Source organism: Elephantulus edwardii, unplaced genomic scaffold (genome assembly GCF_000299155.1).
Source record: "Elephantulus edwardii isolate Elephantulus edwardi_28Jun2011 unplaced genomic scaffold, EleEdw1.0 scaffold00200, whole genome shotgun sequence".
Taxonomy (NCBI): domain Eukaryota; kingdom Metazoa; phylum Chordata; class Mammalia; order Macroscelidea; family Macroscelididae; genus Elephantulus; species Elephantulus edwardii.
This window is the reverse complement of record NW_006399950.1, coordinates 5,271,378-5,293,677: the sequence shown is the minus strand read 5'-3', so window position 1 is coordinate 5,293,677 and position 22,300 is coordinate 5,271,378. Positions and strand designations below refer to the sequence as shown.

At 37.1% G+C, this 22,300-nt stretch overlaps 1 protein-coding gene across 1 annotated transcript in view; it reads left to right on the top strand.

The window, feature by feature from the left end:
- The window catches only part of CNTN6 (contactin 6), a 192,880-nt gene that overhangs the window by 92,154 nt on the left and 78,426 nt on the right, over positions 1 to 22,300 (top strand). Inside the window, 4 exon segments of the mRNA XM_006897087.1 lie at positions 8,718 to 8,902; positions 13,084 to 13,220; positions 15,502 to 15,631; positions 17,651 to 17,801. Coding sequence (XP_006897149.1) covers positions 8,718 to 8,902; positions 13,084 to 13,220; positions 15,502 to 15,631; positions 17,651 to 17,801 — 603 coding nt within the window.

The following is a 22,300-nucleotide window of genomic DNA, read 5'->3' as shown; positions in this document are numbered from 1 at the left end:
CACACAGAGTTGATTTGGATTCATGACAAGAGCACAAGCACATGTAGACTAGTGCTACTATCCAGTGTGTTCTTGGTTGGGGTATATCAGGCATAGATGAATAGACCTGCCTTCTGGGGTGCCCCCGACTGGATTTGAGAAGCCAGCTTTCTAGGTAGTAGTTCAGTGTGCCCAACTCCAATCTTCTGCTGGGCTGGCAGATGCAATATTTCAGGCCAGAAAGTGTTTCTTATTTCCCAAGGCATGCATGTTTGTTTTACGATATTTGTATGTTTGCTTGTTTTATCATTTTCATTTATGGGGCAGCACTTGCCTGTCAGTTTGCTGTACTGTGGTGATTTCTGTGTTGCTGTGATGCTGGAAGCTTTGCCACTGATATTTCAAACACCAGCAGGATTACCCACAGTGGACAGGATTCAGTGGTGCTTCCAGACTAACCAGCAGAACTGTGAAGAGCCTATTAATAACAAAGAAACACTGCTGGATATAGTGCATATAGATGAATCTCTCAGGTTGGAAGGCACTTAAATAGTGGAGTGGACTTGGCCAGAGGGATTGTCTAACAGTGAAAAGAATTTGTCTTTTGCTTTTCAAAGAGAAGAGCAAACTGAGGTGAGGGGAAGAGGTTGGGCATGCAGCAACAATGAACGAATGAATGAATGGGAATACAAAGTCTCTGTAAAATTTTATTAAAATCAACAAAAAGAAAAAAGTAATAAAGTTCTTAAAAAGAATTAGAAGAAATAGCAGAAAACATTCAGTGAAAACTGGGAAGACCTCTGACAAGATGTATTGACACAATGACTATGACAACGGGTTTGAGCATGTTGGGGATTGTGGTAACGGCGCAGAATAGGGAAAGATTCCAATACTTTGTGGGGAAAGTTATGAATCATTGACGACTCCATGGCCCATAACAATAGTTGAGTTTTTAACTGCTTGTGCTAAACAGAGATGAACTAGGTAGGTCCTGAGAGGAGTGTTGAAGCCACAGAAGAAGAATGCCTATGACTGCTCCTAATTGAATGGGTGGTAACTCAAAGAATACGAAGAGGGATCACAATAAATTAGCCTATTCTAAACCTCTAAGTGGAGAGAATTGGCAGGTAATAATTTAGTAGAAATTGCCTGTTTAACGTGAGTGCCATTCCAAAAAGGTAATTAGAATGGCTAACAGCTGCCAACTGAATATTTAACTCAGATTATATATGCATACCATCTGGCTCTATGCCTGGTATATAGTAAGCTCTCAATTAACAGTTATTAAAATTAGTTATGAATCTTCACATTTCTTATACAGAATTTTCTTCTCTTTGAAGAATTCTTTCTAGTGTCCTTTCTTCCTACCATAATGATCCTGGAAGAGCATCGACTGTAGAAGAAGATATCCATCGTAGAAATGCCTCTGTGCCTCACCAGAAAGATTTCTACCCTCATGATGAGGAAATAAAAACGAACTGTGATCATGGACAGTATGATCAGAGCACAGGAGTGAGAGGAAGGATATTTATTTCTTTAAACACATGTACCCATTCCTATGTAGCCATTCGATTCACAATGAAGAAAAATTTAGTTTATGAACATATCTTAATATGTGTATTGAATGCAAATATAGAATACTCAATTGATAGTAGAAAAGAAATGCAAATGAGGATTACTGCTTTTAACTGCTAATAAGAAAATAATCTTTAGACGGTATGCTAAATACTCAACATGTTTTATCTCATCTAAACTTCATAATGCATGAATTATTTACAATTTTTAATTTCAATCAGGGCTGTGGTGGTCCACTGGTAAGAAGTTGTGCTGCCAAGCCAAAGGCACGTGGTTCAAATCCACTGGCTGCTCTATGGGAGAAAGATGGGCAATCTCCTTTGTGGTTAAGAGCTTCTGAAAACCCACTGAAGGATCAGCTGTGAGTGGATACTATTTGAGGAAAAGGAAAAACAACATTAATCTCTATTAATAAATGAGAAAAACCCTGATCTAGAAGCTTTGGAAGAATCAAGTAAACATAATTGGTTACTGTTAGAGATAATTTCTACTCTATTATGAAGCTGCTCTATTCTTCTATTGTGACAACCTTATTATTGTTGTTAGTATTATTTACATAGATTGATATAACTTGGAAAAGCTAACATGCAGGAAGAAACCGAAGCTCACGACAAGAATAATATCATTGTTCATTGATTCAGTTCTTCCCACCCACTACCCGTTTGAGAAGGCTTCAAAAAAGAGAGAAAGTGTGAAATCTAAATCAGTTAAGTTAGTGTCTTCATAAGCTATTCCAGGATAAAATAGAAACTTTCGTTTAAAATACATATGCATTTTAAAGTGAGCTGCGTTTTGCTTTTCTTTTCTGTGGCTCTGTGTCTGACTTTACCAGTGACAATCAAGAGGGCCTTGGCATTTGTGCTGAGCAGTGACATAACAAATCTAAAAAATTCACAGCATTTAATTAGCAACTGAGAAATCTTATAAAACTGTGTGTTGTTTTCTCCATTAGAAATTTTGTTAACATATGATGGCATCACAAAACACAAGGTGAGAAGACTTAATTTTGTTTTTAACATTTTGGGAAGTTGTAGTGAGTATTTTTTTTTTATTTTAAATTGATGTTAATGAAAGTTTACAGAGACTTTGGATTTCCATTCATTCATTGTTGCACTTTTCTCCCTGCCTACCCCCTACCCCCAGTACACTCTTCTCTTCGAAAAGGAAAAGAAAAATTCTTTTATTGTTATGCAACCCCTCCCCCCTAGGTGCACTCCACTATGCAGCCTTCCTTCTGGACTCCTGTCATGACAATAATACCTAATCACCTATCCCTTTTAAACAGTTCTCTCCCTCATCTGTTTCAATGTAGTATACATTATTTATCCCACCTTTCTCAGTATTTTTTTTTATGGTCTGAGTTTCCTTGGGAAGTCCACAATAGCTACAGCATACCTTATATCCAAAAGAAACCCATATTTCCATATCCTTCAATCACCACACAGCAAAAAGAAATGTATGTTAATGCAAGTATTCAGGTTCCTTTGCTAAGTCACTTTTGGGTAAAAGGAGAAGGAAAATGTCTACAATTTATTTAGGTTATAAAAGAAAATATACACTAACTGAAATATTTAACGACAGTATCTTTTCATTTGAGGTGTAACTTTATCTAGGTCAGTGAAGGCTTCCAAGTTTCTTTCTTCTCTGTTAGCTTTAGTTTTCAAAGGTTCTCTAGTGGCTAAGGGGGAAGGAGTTGCTCTGCCAATACAAAGGTGTGCTGAGAGAATCTGCCAGCTACCTCGCGGGAGAAAGATGGGCGATTTCCTCCCATGCAATTTACAGCCTCTGAAAACCCACTGGAGTCTCAGATATAGGTTGATTCTGATTCTACAGCAATGGGTTAAAATGAGTGCAGTTTATCCACATGTAAGTAAATTGTTGTCTAGGCAGAGATTCTATCCTAATATCTCTGCAAATCCTAAAGGAAAGAGAGCTTCTTTTCCAAAACTCTTCCAAAAGCAGATCTGGAGTTTAAACTACTGTTTTTCCTTTGATTCTAAGCTTGGCCAATCGTGGGGGCCATTGTAGTCAAGCTTCTAAAGGCAAGGCCCAAATAATATCCTGCATCCTGAATAAGGAATTTAATCACCCACATTCAAGTCAAATCAGATAAAAATAACTAAAGATAGAATTTTATTGTCTAAGAAAGATAAAAATTCAGATAAATAGAGCTACATGACCAACTAAGAATTGCAACCCAAATCTCAGTTCTTCTTTCCTTCTTTAAAACCAAAAGATTTCCACTTAAAATCTGGTACCCAGAGTACTATACGCTTTGCTATAACTTAATGGCTTATGGGAGAAGATTCCTCACTCCAAGTACAATTTGAGGAAGAAAACAGGAAAGTTGTATGGCAATGTTCTTTCATTAAGTCACAAACTCATCTACCTCGGGCCGCCTCTTAGCTTTTGCGTCTCCTGTTTGTACAATCATTCCATTGTAATTGTGTTCTCATCCTGAAATATGCTCCACAGTTCATCGATTTGCACAAGAATTCTACTCGTTCATTGGTGTATATGCCATTTATTCGGACTTTCAATCCCACAGATGGATATTTCTTTTTGGTCTAATTAATGGCTTATATACTCAGAAGTATCTAAGAGTTACTTACATTTTGGTAGTACGACTAAATTTGTAAGTGTTAAGAGTTGACTGAAGGTTCTAAGTCACTGACTCTTTAAAAAACACACCAGTAAAAAGATAAGTTTTTGAAAGTGATGACTTTTGTTAAGAGTCTGAAGGAAGTGCCCTAGTGGGACAGGGAAGTGGAATGTAGACGGAAAGGGTGTCAAGCAGAGGCAAAGACATCAAGCAAAATTCTGCAAAACTGGGGTCACAGCTAGAGTTGTCCATTTACGGGCAGGATCACTGGAGAACTGCACACATGTCCCTGAGAACAGGAGGTATGTCCGGGGTTTCCTGCTCTCTGTGAGGGCGATGCTAGGTCAGCAGCCGCCCCACCAGGAGTAAACTGTATGTTGTTGTTCTTATGGCTGTTTCTTCCCACTCAAGGCTGCTCATTGCTCTAGAGACGAATGAAAGTGACAAGAGATCTTGACGGGCAGAAGAGAATTCCCTAACACATTCCCCAATGTTGTCATTCTCTACAAAAGCAGACTGCTACCTCTTAACTCCTAAAGAGGGACTGCTGGGTTCAAACCACTAACCTTTCCATTAGCTGAGTACTTTAACCAATGTGTTCCATCTTATGAACACTGATTTAAAACCACACTGAGATGTTAGTCGAAAAAGAAGGGGGAGGAGGGAAGTCACTAGAATAGAAGTTAGAGGGTGAGGTGATGGTGAAGGATAGGAAAGATTTAATAGAGGCTTGACAAGAAGGGTGATAATAGTAGTCATGAATGACATAAAATATAGTATATATGAATGTATAAAACACAATGTACTTGAATGAAACACAGTGTATATGAGGTATTGTATGCAAACTGATTTTAAAAAAATCGAAAGAAAAACGGAGGATTAGTTTGATCTGTTACATTACATTGATTAGAAAAGCCGATCTACACAGAGTCCCTTTTTACTCATCTATGGTAAGACATATGTTCTGTACGTCTTCATGGTTATTACAAAGTACATTTTCTTTAGAGAAGTGGACATAGTCAGGATCAATATATATTTGTATTTCAAAATCATTCGAAATGTATCTCTGTGATACAGACTGTTGGAAAAACGACACCAGCAGACATACATGTTCAACATAGAGATCTCAGAAACCTTTAATTTGAAAAAGCGTGCTATCTGCAAAGAACAATAAAACACAATAGGAGATATGCATGTAATGCCTTTTTATTAAGCACATAGCTTCAGAGACAAAGAAACGTGGATTTAGAGCAGAGATATACCACCTGTAGTTATGTTAAAAATAAAATTAAATTTTAAGTAAGAAATTGATATATGTATGCAATACTAGGTAAATAGTTTGTGTTCCAATATAGGCAGTTGTTGTGTTGATATTTCAGTTTAATTACTAATGCAATAAACATGTAATCAACTGACTGAGATAAGTAGTTATCTATATAAAAAGAACTATTAACATATGTTCATATAATTAAAATTTAAAATTATTGTATAAGGAAGGTAAGATAGTTGATCTCTACAGGGGAAAATGGTAATCAATTATCTTTCCCATCCTTATAACATTTTAATTATGTGAAAACATGTTAATTGTTCTTTTTATATAGATAAGTACATTTGTCTGTTTATTAAATGTTTATTTCATTAACAATTAAACTGAAATATTACACAACAATTGCCTAATTTTTACCACAAACTATGATCTCTGGAAAAAGACTGGTGAGACATTTCACCAAAAACAACATTCCCATGACAAACAAACGCATGAAGAAATGTTCAAAATGCGTAGCTATCAGAGAGATGCAAATCAAAGCAACTATGAGATACTATCTCATCCCAGCAACAATAGCAAAATTCAGCAGAGCAGCAAATAAAAGATGCTGCCGAGGTTGTGGAGAGACTGGAATTCTTATTCATTGTTGGTGGGAGTATAAAATGGTTCAAGCACTATGGAAAGCAGTTTGGTACTTTCTCAAAAAGTTGGAAACAGAAATATAATTTGATCCAGCAATTGTACTTCTGGGAATATTCCCTAAAGAAACCATAACCACCATCCAAACAGTTGTATGCACACCGATATTAATTGATGTGTCATTCAGAATAGCAAAGAGATGGAAGCAACCCAAATGTCCATCAACAAACAAATGGATAGAAAAAACCCCTATGATATATTCACACAATGGAATACTATGCAGCACTGAAAATAATTAACTCACCAAGTATCACACAATTTTGGTGACCCTGGAGGACATAATGCTGAATGAAATGTCTCAGTCAAAAAAAAAGGACAAATATTGCATAATACCACTGTTTTGAAGGAGAAGAGACATGGGGAATTGGGAGGAGAAAAGGATAAGAGTTGATAGATAATAAACACTGTATTGGAACAGATGAGAGAAAGAACCGTTTAAAAGGAATATATGATTAGGCATTATATGTAAGATAAAGTCCAGAATAAGAGGTAGCAAGGAGGACTGGGGCGTGGGGGGTGGGGGAGGAAGAAAATTATACAGAAATGAATGGATAGTTTAAAAAATTTAAAATGTAAGTGAACTGAGGGGGAAAACGTGGGGGAAGGAGGAAAACGGGAAATAATTAATGAGTGAAAATCTAACTTTTCTGTAAACTTTCATTAAAATCACAAAGTGAAAAGTTTTTTCAAAAAGAAAAAATGGTGAAATAAAACAAGTATCAGAACATCTTTTTATTCTCCTTTTAAATGAATTTTCTTAGAAAAAATTTCAGTACAGAAGTAATACATTCTCATTTTAAGAAAAAAGCATGCATAATAACTAGAGACGAAAATAAAAATCATTCATATATTGCATATATTCAAAAACTAAATTTATCAGAATCTGTGAACTGTGTGAATGAATTTCGTTTTGTAATTTATTTTTTAATCATCAGTATTACATCAAGTGAATGTATAAGGAAACTAGTTTTCTATGATTAACTTTTTGCCACAAAGATGTCATTTTGCTACAATGTCAAGTTACATTTCTGAGACATGGCAGAATTAAATTAAATTATGGGACAAACAAAATTTGTGAAAATAAACATTGTATTTTGTGTTTAACAAAATTCAAGTTATGACTGCAATTATACGCTAAGCCTGAGAAAACAGATGCATCAACAAATTATTTTGGAGTCTGTTTACAGGAAAAAAAAAGTGCATAAGCAAATGATATGGCTTCCCCCTATTTTATCTTTATTATGTACAAGAGAATCATCAATTTGGGGTGATTGTCTTTTCCCTTGAGCTTTCTCAAACTTTAGTTCAGCATGCTGCCTCATTTAAAGTCCCTACTGAATCATCAGGGAGCTCTGATGGGCTCTAGGGAAGGAGTCGCTCTGCCAACCCAAAGTTTGAATCCACCAGCTGCTCCACAGGAAAAAAAAAGATGGGTAATCTCTCATGTGATTTACTGTCTCTCAAAACCCGCTGGGGGTCAGCTATGGGTTTTTAGGACTCAATAATAACTAATTTATTAACTACAGCAATTATAGTAGCACCAGCAATTACAGTAGCACCAGAACTTTCTTCCCTAGTGGCTGTTCACATTCTATAGAATCTTACTCAGTAACTGTCCTGTATGTGATTAGTCAGTTCTCTCACATGGCTTTTATTGACTGGAAGAACTCTGGCATCAATTTCAAATTCTACAGTTTACTTTTACAGATAGATTTACTAATATAATTGTTATTCATTCAAAACAGAAATAGTTGGAATATCAGACAATCTGTAAATGAAAAAATATGACAGGAAAGGAGAAATACTGAGAGTTAGACAGGGGATTATGTTTATAAGTGATCAATTTATGTATAGTTTCCTGTTATAACTTTATTTATTCCCTTCAATTCCTTACAGACATGATGTTTATACCATGACTTTCTAAATTCACCTATTATTATTAGATGTTTACATTCACATAACACAAAATATGGGAGTTTGTTTGTTTTGTATTTTAAAAGGTACTGTGGCTCCCATATATCATTATAGTTTCAATTTATATTCCTCTTGATATTCCTTCTCACTTATGGCATATGTGTTCAATGACATGGTAACATCAAAATAGTTCCACCAGTGTCTATAATTTTGCTTTATAACTTAGAGTCAATGTAAACGCTGGGTAAGTGTCATAGTGGGTTCTCATAGAGAACTTCCTGACTGCCTTGTTTAAAGTAGTTAGATAATATTTTTATTTCTTCACCCCATTCCCTTTAGCTCAGTTATTGCAAATTATTATCTCAGATACTTTTAAATTGGGTTTCTATACATTTCTCAATTAGTCTGTAAGCTCCATGAGGGCAAGGAATGTGTCTATTTAATTCAACAAGATTAATCTCCAATTTAGCATCATGACTTCTATGTGAAAAGCACTTGGTAAAGTGCAAAATTAATGACTGGATGGATGAGTGGTGAATGACTGCAAAATCTGAAAACTAGTCATAACATAATTATAGATTTATTTTTATTCCTTGAAAATTCTGTTTTCGGATGCTCTAATATTATCGTGCTGTCATAAAGACTAAGCCATCTCTGTTCTAATGAGGTGTAACTGTTTAGTCCAGTCCCTGATATTAGTTGGAGGAGGCTGGATGGAAGTCTGTTGCCAGGGAAAGTCAAGTTCAGCAAATCCAAAGCTATCCTTGAAATCCCGAACTTTCAACAGGAAGACGAAGGCTCCTACGGCTGTACCGCAGGCAACCTCCGCGGGAGAAACTTTGCCAAGGGCCAACTCATCTTCTATGGTGAGCTGAGTTGCAGAAAAGCGCATGAAATATCTGACAATATACTTATAACAAATAATGAAAGTCATTAGTATGTCATGGGGAAAATGGCATAGAAAAATAAGAAAGGTGCAATTCCAGCTCGGGACACTTAATGGAATGCGTAGCAGGCAGGAATGACTAGCCTTAAACTGTGGTTTTTATTTCAGCACAGTCTTTGCAAGCTTGTTTATAATAATTATTTTGAAAGGATCAGCAGTGTCATGTAAAAGCAATAAAAGCGTGTAACACACGGTGGCGTAGAATCCAATATATTTCCTATAAAACATTCAGTACAGCCCATGGCAATCTTAATTATGAGGATAATTTCTAAATAGAAGAGAAAAATGATAGAAAAGGGTAATACTGGAATAGTAATTTGGAGCATTTCTTTAAAGGTCTCAGGGTTTTTGACCATGTGTATACAGTATTCAAGGCCACCATTTTTTATAACTATGTTAGTCTCAGTTATTGGAACACTTAAAGAATGTAAGGGAGTGGAAGAAAAGAGTTATTCCCTAAATATTGTCTTTGTCTTCTTTCAAACAGGTTGAAATGCACACTTGGCTCTCAATTTTCATTTCAATGTCCCTTAGAATTATAAATAAAAAATGCTGCCTTAAAAAAACTAAACCCAATCAAAAACTCCCTTTTTGAATTAAATATTTCTGCCATAGAAAACTTTGTCAAGTACTGTTCATACATGGGAAGGAAGACTTTTCTATATGATAGCTTTGTATGTGAGATATTTATTAACAATAGTTAAATGATTACAGGACACAGTATAGATTAAGAAAGCACATGTGACACGGTGGTCGCCTCAGAGGGATGCGGGTGGCTCTACAGGGTGACACTGTGCTTGGCCATTTTGTTTTCCATTTCCTTCAGAATTTCCATTTTTAGTGTAGAATGGAAACTAGTATTTTATAAACAGGCTGTGATTCTTTAGCTATTATTTCCCTATTGTTTTAGTAACATGAAACAAATTTTTAAAAATCCCTTAAATAGTTCCATAATAAAAATTTTGGCACAGCTATAACCAGAGATTAATCAATAAGTTTGAAACAATAATCAGGTATTCTTTCCCCACAAGGATACAGCCATTGCCGGCTTACATAAAAGATTTTATAATCATTCACTTAATTGAATTCCTTCAATAATCATAAAGTAGATTTTTTTCCCTTAAAATTATACTATGATCTCACATACAATAATTGTCATATCTTAAATATGAACTTTGGAAAGCCATAGTTTTTCAACATAAAAGGCGAATTTTATTAGCAGTACATAGTACTTTTCACTACAACTTAATTAGCCATGTAACAGGTTCAATTTTTCCTTGTTTAGAAGGACTGAGCAACTGCTCAATACATAATTGTTGTGTTATGCTTCTTAGTCATATAAATTATCCATTGATTTATCTCCTCCCCAAAACAAATAATTGCCACAGATAAGATAGAAATAAAAAAATACATGAAAAATTTTGAGAATGTCTTCTCACAACTCTATTTTGTAGCTTTTTAAAATTATAATTCAAAACCAAGTCACATTGGTTTTTCAGCTATATTAAGTTTTTATAGTCCCCAGAAAAAAATTGCTTGATTATATTGTTAGTTGTCATTGAGACAACTCTGAATAATTGTGATGTATAAGAGAACACAATTTTTTTATTATTATTATTACTGCTGCTACTACTACTACAGAAGACGGAACATATGCAGAGAACCTATGTGAGTTCCACCAGTCAATCAATGGGGAACACGCAGCCCCCGCAGTCACATGTCTCTCCCTCCGATTCTATGGTGTATCTCCTACATGGCTGATGCTTTCAAAGGTTGCTATCCTAATCATCATGATTGGGTGTACATTAAATAAATGAAAGAATTTGAAAGTTCCACCTAGCAAATATGATCTATCTTAAACCAACACTTAAATCTATACATAAGGACATTTTCTTTACAATACCCAGGAACATGATTCAATTTTATAAACACATCTGTTCCTTCTAAGCCCAGTCTCCACTCGCCTTTCCAGGCTGTGGTGAGCGTGTTTTGGGGCTGATCCCCACAAAAGATAATTTAGTCCTCATTCTCATCAAGATCTTCTGTTTAGTGGCGTCAGAGGCTGCACAAACAAAAATATCTCAAAGAATAGAGAAATTTGAGTTTTATGTTGTAAATAAATTGACATTATTTCGATATCGCTTTAATACTCCAAGAACTGCAATAGCGTTGGCACTTAGCTTTGCAGGCACATTCTGAGGGAGTCTTAGCTCAAGTGCACAGAGCACATCCATCCACACTGCAGCACACATGTCTCAGAACCACTGAGCTAGACTCTGGTGTTGAAAGGGTCCTAGCTCAAAGCAGACACAGCCTGGAGGGGCAAGCTGGTACCTTCTGAACTCTTCGAGTCATCAGTAGTGAATAAATACTTCTGTTTTCCTCAACGGAATAGACAGCTGATAAGGACTCCTTGGTGAGTCACTGAGAACCGAAGTCACAGGGACCCATAGTGGTGGCCAAGACAACAAAACATCCTTTTCAATGCCTCTCTTTCTTTTTCTGATAACTACCTTTTCTTGACACCTTCCTTTTGGAATACAAAAGAGAAAAACAACAACAAACTAACAGCAAGAAGAACCCAGGAGATCAAACTCCTAGCCACTGAGCTGGTCCATGGCAGGCCTGCAGGACAGCATACAATTGCTCCGTTTGGTTCCATGCTTATAATCTTCAGAGAAGCAGATAGACGTGTGTTCCTCCATGACACAGCTGATGAGATCAAACTGCCAGCTTTGCAACTGACACTCAATGTTTTAACTACTGTGCCACGAGCAGTTCGTTTCAGAATGTTGTTGTTAGGTGCCTTCAAGTTGAGTATGACTCATAGTGATCCTATGAACAGCCTCCCTGAACCCTGCTGTATGTCACAGGGTCAATCCATCTCTCTAGGGCTCTTCCCCTCCTTCCCTGACTCTCTACTTTTCCAAGTACAATGTCCTTTCCAAGGAATAACCTCACCTAGCTACATATCCTAAGTATCAAAATTAAGCTTTGCCCTCTTTGCCTCCAAGGAGTACTCGGGCTGCACCTTTTCCCCAGACAAGTCGGCTGGTTCTTTTGGCCGTCCATGGGGTATTCAGTGCCACTTAAATACGGTCTTTGACCTAAACTCTGCTTTCAAGATTCTCATTTTGCCTTTTTGGTTTCGCAACTATATTGTCATAAGCAGAGCACTTAACATCCCTTGAAATGTACGCTACAAAGATCGGTACAGAGAATTAAGTGCAATTAAACATTTAAGAAAATCTAACCTGTAATATCCTAATATCCCAAAAGAATACTCCTCTACTTCTATAAAAGGGAAAGATCTAAATAGAGATGCAATAATGGGCATATCCTGACAATTTCCAACTGTATTTATGGAAGAATGCAATTTTAAAACATTTCATTCGTAGCTCACCAGTTTCCACAAAGGATAATAAGGATAATACCATGTTTCACTGAAATATCATTTTGGCATTAGTTTATGCTATATATTTTACTTGGATTCACTACACAAGTGTGTAGAAATTTGTCAGATTACCAAAAAAAAAAAAGGGTTTTGGAAACTCATATTCAAATTATAGTTATTATACTACATAAAACAATATAAAATTATAATTCCCTGTTGAGAGTTTTAGCTAGGGAAAATATTTAACTGATTTATTATTATTATATCAAAAGCTGATGAAAATCCTATTTTATGTTTCAAGCTGTTGTGCTGGAATCACGTCCAATATAAATTACACTTACTTATCACTCGTTTAGACCAATATAATCAGTGTATTTTGTTCACAGAAGGTTTGGATTTCGAATCTGTTTTCAAACTATTTACTAATATGTAGTGTTGGACTATTCTCTGGCCTTATTTGCATTTTTACCTCTTCCACAATGTCCCTGGTGTTATAACTGCAGTAAACATTAACTTGAGCCAAAGGCCCACTAAAATTTGCAACAAGATTTTTTTTTTGTCTCAACTTGAAGTTTCTGCATTTCCCCTTCCTCACATCACAGGTATGCAGTGCATTTGGCCCCAGTCAGCTGTTTTAGCCTTCTGACATCCAGGCCTGCTGGATTAAGGAATGATGCCAACTGATTTTCTTGCTTCTTTTGAAACAGCCCCTCCAGAATGGGAACTAAAAATTCAAAATAAGTACTTGTCCATATATGACAACTTATTCTGGGAATGCAAAGCACGTGGCAAACCAAACCCTTACTACACCTGGTTAAAGAACGGGGAGCACCTCAGTGCAGAGGTAAACCTCAGTTAATATGAAAATTCGCTGAGTCGGCTAGGGGAACTTTGTTATAGGCAATATGAACTAATGTCTGTGCTGTGTTTGGTGGATGCCTCGAAATCTAGGGTACTCTATAGAGATGATTTATCTATGTATTTAAGAAGTTAACTAAATTATTGTTAATAATGCTATATTTTTAAATGAGAAAAGTGAGGGTGTAAAATAACTTTAGAAAGTTGATCCATATCCAAATGTCCCCATCAGTGTCATTATCACATTATCCAAATAGCCAAGACTACCTGATTATCATCTATTACTCATGGTATCATAACAGGAAACATTTACTGAACATTTACTAAACCACGGATTATATTAAATATTTCCCCCATATTGACCTTCTCTTGCTCTAATCACAACCTTACAACAAACAGTACTTTTATCCCTTTATGTGGATAAAGAGCCGTAGAAAGTTTCATTCTCCTCCCAAAGCTCACACAACAGCCAGTAACTGTTAGCATTAGTCTTCCGGGCTCCAAAATCCAACCTCTCAATCATTACATACTTAAACATTACATATTTGGACTTCAGAGCAGTGAGATGCTTATAGGAAATCCTGAGTGTCTGTAAACCTAAAGGGAAGTGGAGAACTGAAGGAATTACTCATATTTGAATGTTGTTGTTGTTGCTGTTGTTATGTGCCATCGAGTCCTTGCAACTCATAACGACACTATGTACAACAGCCCTAAAACCTGCTCTATCCTGTGCCAATTGCACTGTCTCTGACAGATACTCCCATCCCAATTACCCCAGTTACTGAATCAATCCACCTCATAGAGGACCTTCCCCTCCTGCACTGTCCCTCCACCCTCCCAAGCATGACGTCCCTCTCCAAGGACCTGTCCCTCCTTACAACATGTCCAAAGTATGTTAGACAAAGCCTCAGAATCCTTGCCTCCAAGGAGCCGCCTGGTTTAACCCTCTGCAGGATAAATCTGTTTGTTTTTTTAGCAGTCCATGGTATTCTCAATATTCTTCTCCAGCACCACAGCTCAAAGGCATCAATTCTCCTTCCATCCTCCCTAGTCATTGTCCAATTCTCTGATGCATAACAAGTGATTGCAAAGACCAGGTCTGTATCAGACGCACCTTAGTCTCCAGAGAGACACCATTGCTCTTCAGAACTTTGGAGAGGTCCCTAACAGCAGACTTTCCCATCACAATACATCTTTTAATTTCCTGGCTACTGGTGCCAAGAGTGTTGACTGTGGAGCCAAGCAAACTAAAGTTGTGAATAATCTCAATCTTTTCACCATCCATCCTGATGCTGCCAATTGATCCCGTGGTGAAAATCTTCATCTTCTTGACATTGAGCCTCAATCCATATTGAAGGCTGTACTCCTTGACCCTCTGCAGGAAGCAAATAGGAAGTGGTTTTTTCCTACAATAACCAAAATAATAAAGCAAAATTGGTTTTCTCTGTCACCTAAATAAGGTGGTTGTGTAAAAGCCATTTTGCTTTGAGCATGTAGGCACAACCAGAGATACAAAGAGCACCTGTTGTTTGGAGGCTGAAACAATGCTGTTCATTCTGCCCGTCGCCTTAGCATACCGTTATCTTTCTCCTACTTTCACTAACGTAAGAAGATAATAATAGGTGGCTTGAAATATCGAGCACTAAGTTCTGTTTTCCCTATGAAGTGATTTTTGTTATGTGTATCAGTACTGTATTTTTCTGCCCCTCATGAGACAGCATAACAAATTTTGGCTGTTGAAAAGTATTTCTAAAAGGCTATAATCAGGAAGGATTCATTCTTCCAACTGGTTACTCAATTAGAGAATCATCGAATCGTCAATTTTCATGTCCTTTTGAGATCTTACAGTGGAAAGTGAAGAAAATATTCTAAGCTAATGACATTTATGTTGAACATTATTCAGTCAAGTATGTTTTATGGAATATTTGAAATTTTTTTATATGTTACATAACAGATAAGTAATGAGCATACAATGAAGAGAACCCCAATTTTCAAAGAAATCAAACACTGTAAAGACACTGATCTCTAAATATATTCTCATTAATTTAAGTCCCCAAAGCTGCATAAGTTCTACAGTTCTATATTATATTAGGCTCTCCTTCAGAAGCTTCAATTCTTGTGCACCAAAATGCATAGGTGTCATGCATATACACAAACTATGTTTAAATAAAATAGTCTAATGAAGGTATTGCCATACAGCCTAAACTGAAAAGGTTAAGTTTTTCTTCTAGGTTACCATACTAGCAATTTCGCATGTCTTTTTATAGGAGAGAATTCAAATAGAAAATGGGACCCTGATCATAACAATGCTGAACATGTCAGACTCTGGCATCTACCAGTGTGCTGCTGAAAACAAGTATCAGACCATTTATGCAAACGCGGAATTGCGAGTATTAGGTAAGTAATGGATTGATAATCATATAACTCAACATGGCATTTTAGCAGATTATGATTATATACACTCTGATTTGCTTGGGTTTTGTGTTGTTTGGTTGTTTTTTTTAAAAATTAGGTATTTATCTCCTTTGAAATAATGAGTAATGTCTAAGTTACTTTTCTAAAAATGTGTTAGTTGCTGTCATGTTGACGCTGGTTCATGGGAGCCTCACATGTAACCAAACACAATGATGCTTGGACCAGTTGCTTCATGGTTGTTGGTGTGTATGAGTCCACAATTGGGCTATTTGTGAATTCATCTCACTGCTGCCCTCACTGTTTTCTCTGACCTACAACCAAACCTGATGCTTTGGTTTTTAAATAAATTACTCTTTCCTTATAATGTGACCAAAGTAAGCGAGACAAAGTGTCATCATCCTTTCTTTGAAGACCCTCTATGGGATGAGATGGATTGATTCAGTGACTGGGGTAATTGGGATGGGTGTGTCAGAGGCAGTGCGATTGGCACAGGATAGAGCAGGGTTTAGGGCTGTTGTACATAGGGTCGCTATGAGTCACAAATGACTCAACGGCACATAACAACAACATATCTCTTAAGATTGATTTCCAAGGCGGATTTCTAAGAAAGGCTATTTCTTTGAGAAGGACAACATGCTTAGAAAGGGGGGGATGGTGAAGAAGAAGAAGGCCATCAACCAGCTCATTGACACAGAGATTGCAGCAATGAGTCTGGGTGTGTCTGAGATTGTGAGGATGGCACAGGATGGGATTCAGGTCTGTTGGTCATGGGGTCACTTTGAGCTGTACTTGACTTGGTGGCACCTAACAACAACAACAACTTTAAATTCTTAGTCATATTCTTCTTATTCTGGTTTGATAATCCATTAGAGGAAGACGCTATCATTGAGTGCTTCCGTATTATAAGAGGCTATCAAGAGTTGATGTGAGCAGAAAGTTTTGAACATAAATAAAAAGACAATAGGAATGACTTTAGGCATTAAACTAAACCACATCAGAAAAGAAAAAGATCAATTTACAATGATGTGAAAATAAGGATTTATTCTTCCTTTTAACATGCTCTTCAAAAGTAAAGGCTATGACACTTTTGCTTAACTATGTTACTCTCTGAACTTTTTCTCAGACTATACACTTAGCTTCAGGGTAACTAGATGTCTGAGGTAAGGAGAAACAGAGAGAAAAGAACTGACCATATCATAAGCAAACCCCTAAAATAACTGCATTCCCACAGAAAACATCTTTTCTTTAACATTGGTAAGAACTCATGATCACTCATATTTCAAGGAATGCTGAGAAATTAACTTCTTATGTAGAAAGTTAAAAGAGATAAATTATTTAGAAATATTTTGAGATAGTCAATCAAAGGTATCTACCAGACAAAATCATAATGACTTTGAACTTAAGGCATTATTATGTTAGAAAAAAACAGAACAAAACAAAATGAAATTTGATGACAATGAAGGTTTACCCAAATACAGACGAAATCTGTGAGTTGAAGTCAACTTGATGACAACAACATCATCTAGAATTGAATGATGAATTTCTCTTGTTTTGTTTTTTTTGTTTTGTTTTATTTTTTAGATTATCTTCATTTCCATATTTCTAAGAGTCATTAAAGCTGAGACTTTTTTCCAATTTGCTTGGAAAAATGATCTAATGAGTCAAATTTACTTTAAAAAATATTATAGTGACCGCTGTCAGCAACAGCATAAAAACACACTGACACGTCATAAGTGCACACTTTGTGCTGAATGTGATGCTAATATTTCACAATACTATCTCATTTAATCTCTATACTAATTTGCTGAGTAATGTCCATTTTCATTTTCATCTTACAAATGGAACCAAAATGCTCTACAATTTTAAGTTGGCAACTGGTTCCAGAACTCTTGGACTGATACAGCTTGAAAACTAATTCTGGATACAAAACTAGATGACTTCTAGAGTTATTAAGTAATTACATAAAGAATCTGACACTTTTGTTTTCAATTTTTCTTTTAGCTTCTGCTCCCAATTTCTCCAAAAACCCAATTAAAAAAAAGTCAGTTGTTCAAGTTGGTGGGGATATCACCATCGAATGCAAGCCTAATGCCTCTCCCAGGGCATTGATTACCTGGAAAAGAGGCACTGAGACCCTGAAGCAGAGTAAAAGGTAACTCGATCTTTACATTATTAAAATCTTTTTGAAATATTGCCTAAGATAATATATTTCAGAGCTTAGCGGTTTCTAAAATCTTCCGCCTCAGAAGAAGAAAACTTGAAATGCACATTCATAGCTGTAAAAATGTTTTCAAATAACAATAAAAACAAAAGGATTTTCAAGGCAAAGAATTGCATGTGCAATTTGGCTGCAATATTATCAGTGCACACACTCGTAACAGATATATTTATAAAATCCTTTACCACCTTTTCTAAATTCAGTATGAAGGCTTTTCCCAACCTGGCCTGCTGAGAAATCAGTCAGAGGAACATTACACAATGAGGAGAGACACTCACATGCACACACCTGGTAGGGTGGCTTTTAAATAGTCACACAGGTGTTCACCCCATGACAAAATGAGTTCACCACATGAGAAAAAATGTAGAGAGGTTCCTGTCGAGAAAGAAGAGAGGTTTCCTCCCGTGATGAATTTGATGGAGAAATCCTAGATTTGCACTTGTGCACTTTTCTGGTACAGTTTAGGCAAAATAAAATAGAGGTTTTTCTCAACTATTTTATTCCATTGTTTTGTTGGACCTTACATAAGAGATGATAGGATCAATTTAATAATATGATAAAACACAGCTGTATGCTATGCAGCACGCAGGAGCAATAACTTTGTAAATTATTACCCAGCTTGGGAGGGACTGGAGAGCATTATATTGGGTGAACTAACTCAGTCCCACAAGGATAAATACTGTATAAAACCATTATTGTGGAATGAGTATAAGGATCCAGGAGGGGTGGGAGAGGCTGGAAACAGAGGGATGGGCTGTGCAGGGGGAGGAAGGATTAATCATTTGGTTGTATAATTTGATGGGTGAGGGGGTGGGGGAAATGGAAAGAATTTGTTCAAATTTGTTTTGTCTTTTTATTTTTTTTAAATTTGTATTCTAATTTTGTAAAAAAAAGCTAGTAGAAAAACCCCACAGCTGTATTTTAATAAGTCATGCTTTACTCCGAGATCAGATGCACACTGAGGTTTTCCTATGAACAAGCCATTGTGATAACCATTTGCAAGATGTTCCTTTAGTTCAATGTACACCATGCAGCTATCACATGCATCCTGGACCAAAAAGGTGATGGAGAGGAATGAGCACAAATGAATGAAAGAGCATGAAAACAGATGGGAAAGGACGATCCACCAGGCTCGGCAGAACGTCCTATGAAGGACTGTATCTTGTGTATCATGTCTAAAGAGAGAGTCACAGCTCAGATCACACCCAAATGGTTTTTGTTGGTTGATTATTTTTATAGATATGTTTGGGAAGATAGGCTCCTCTTTTTACTGATCTCTCAATACTACAGGAAATTCTAGAAATCTGGATGTTGGCACTGAATTCTCCAACCACAGGAAATATGTCGTCTGCAGGCTTGGATGCAGAAAGATTGTTTTGTCATTTCTAATTTTAAAAGGACACCTGTAGCCAAGGAAGGGAGAGGAAAAATAATAACAACAACAACAAACAAGAATGTGTGCTGGTGGTGTAAAGTGTTATAATAGTGTATCTGGTGCCTTAATCCCTGGACTTCACAAGCAAGATGAGATATAGAACAGAAAGCCTCTTCCGAGAGACTCTTTCTTTTACTGTCCCCTCCCTGGCCACACTACCTCTCCATTCCTGGACTAAAAATCCCCCTAATGGGGATTCTGTCCTATCTGTCTTTTTATGCCTTATGTCTTGGCAGAGAACCAGAGGTTCACAAATATCTATGGTATGAATGAATGTGTCAAAGGAATGAGTATATAAGGCATTACCAGCTTTAAAGAAAGGCTCTTTCTCAGGACAGATGCTTCAGAGGTAGACTGAAAGGAAGGTGGAAAAGGAAGGTGAAAAGAAGCCTGTCGCTGAGGCCCAGGTGAAGCCCCTCCCTCGGTGGAGTGCATCCAGGAGATTCCCACTAGTCCTCCCAACAGACATGGACGTCGCTTCTTTTAAAAGGCTTCCTCTTTCAGTCCTAAAATCTAATCAAGACTTGAATGCACTGCTTTGAATAAGAAAACTCAAGAGATCCCATAGAACAACATAAAGGGTATCAAAACTGACGGTCTGAACAAATTGATTAGCTCTGCTTCTTTAATAAAGAGACTACCAAGTTTAACTCAAAAGGGTCAGGATGGATGCCTTCGTAAGGCCAAACACAGGAAATGGGAAGGGGGAAAGAGGAGAGAATGTGGAAAGAGACAAGAAAAGACATTTTGAAGGGCATAGTGGGATCTACTTTCTGAAACACTTTTGTTCCAGTCAATACGGTACCTTAAAGACAAACACCATAGTGACCCACTGACAGCAAACCTCCAGAGACCGAGCAAAGCAGAGGGAAAGGCCTGAGCTCCCAGAACAGGAAACAGAGCTGGGGAAACAAAGGGAACCCTGGCTGGCAGGGGCAGAACAAAGCCGATTGGGAAACCACTTTCTGAGGCAGTGAATCTTTCTCAGAGGACACTGTCCATCATTCTCCCCAATAGGGCAGCTGGTGGACATGAACCAGATAGGACATGTACCACATCACCAGGACTCCTTAAAAGAGGGTCAACGTTGGGCAACGCTGCCAAATTAGCACCAACTCACGGCTGACTCGCCCCTGGGTTTCCAAGGCTGTAAATCGCAGGGAAGCCGACTGCTTCTTTCATGGAGCAACTGGTGTGTTCAGACCCCCAGAGATGCCCAGTGATTGGATGAGCAGTGCCAGTCCTGTGACCTACACCCTCAGTGCAGGGGTGGTTATATTACTGTGTGACAAGGAGACTGAAGCCAAAACTCAGTATGAAACAGAGGGCCCTCACTGAAGATTACATTTAAAATCCACTGCCAGCTCTATAAAATTTCTTCGAAAACAAGAGAAAGAAAAGGAAGCCTCTAGCAGAATTACAGAGAGAAGTAGCAGATTTTCAATAACATACAGAGATTGTAAAATGTCATTATCAATGACAGAAGTAAGAACTAGAAAGGAAATGAAGAGGATACAAAAGTCCTAAGCAACATTGTCAAACACGGACATGTGTGGAGAACATACCACTTACCAAGACAGGACACTGCTTGACAACAGATGAGTGTGTATTCTTCTCTGACATTCTTATACAACATTCTTCAGAATGGATCATGTGTTAGGCCAGAAGTAAAACTAGATAAATCTTTAACTTTTTAAATTATTATTATTAGTATTTGTGTGTGTGTTTATTGTCAAATCAGATCTGACTTGTATAGGAGGAGATTGTCCCTCCTTCTCCAACAGAGCATCTGGTGGATTCGAACCCCACACCTCTGGGATTTCGTGCAGCTTCTTGCCACTAAGCCACCAGAGCGTGCCCATTTTTATATCTAGATAAATCTTAAGAGACTGAAATTATGGAAAGTTTATTTTCCGACAATAAGAGCATGAAACCAGAAATCAACATGAAGAACCAGGAAAAGAAACTAAATACATGAAAACTAACACATTACTAAAAGAAGAAACAAACCCCAATGGAAAAGAGAAGAAACTAAGAGTGAAATCAAGACACTTGCCATTAAACAAGAATGAAAACATGCTGTTGGGACAGGGAGAAAGCAGTCTACAGACGGAAATGCAGAGTAACAAATGCAAACATTCAACAAAGCAGGCAAGTCTGAAAGAAAGAACTTGACTCACCAACCTGAACAAACAGAAAGAAGTAAACAGAAGACCCAGGCTGCTAGAAGAAAAGAACTAAAAGAGAACAGGGCAGAGAAAAACAGTAGAACAAACAAGACTGGAAATCATTCCTTTGAAATAGTCATTAAAATTGACAAATCACCAAAACACCAAAGGAAAAATAAGAGAGTATGCAGACAGAAAAAAATAGAGAAAAATTTGAACACTGTACAACTGTGGTAAAGAGAATCATAACGAAATACTACGAAAAACCATTTTCCAACAAATTTTCAACACTAGAAGAAATGGAGATGCCAGTGCCTCCATTCTCCTTGTATCAAGCAAGCAGCACTCAGAAACCGCATCATGTAAAACGTGGAACAAACCTGTTACCAACTGCTTATTTAAAGTGATAAAGAACAAGAATGTAACCTGACTATGCAGCTGCCACTGGTCTTCAATTGTGTCATTTGTCTGTGAAAGTTCCACAATGAATAAGGACAGAAGAAGAATCAATGACTTGAAACTGTGATGTCAGCAAAAAAATATGGAATACACCCATGGACAGCCCAAACCCTAAATCTAATCCTAGAAGTGCAGCTAGAATGCTTTTTAGAAGCAGTTCACACACTTCGGGTTGAACCAATGCATAGACAACCTATCAGGGTTTTTCAGAGGTAGTTTAATAGCAAGGGTGGAGGTCCTGCCATAGTTCCTTGCCACTAGGTAACCAGAGCTCCCTGAAAATATCGAACATCCAAAGATATCCTAAAATAACCAAAGAATATTGACGGTACCACAGACAAACAGAAACCCCACCCAAATCTGTTTTGGAA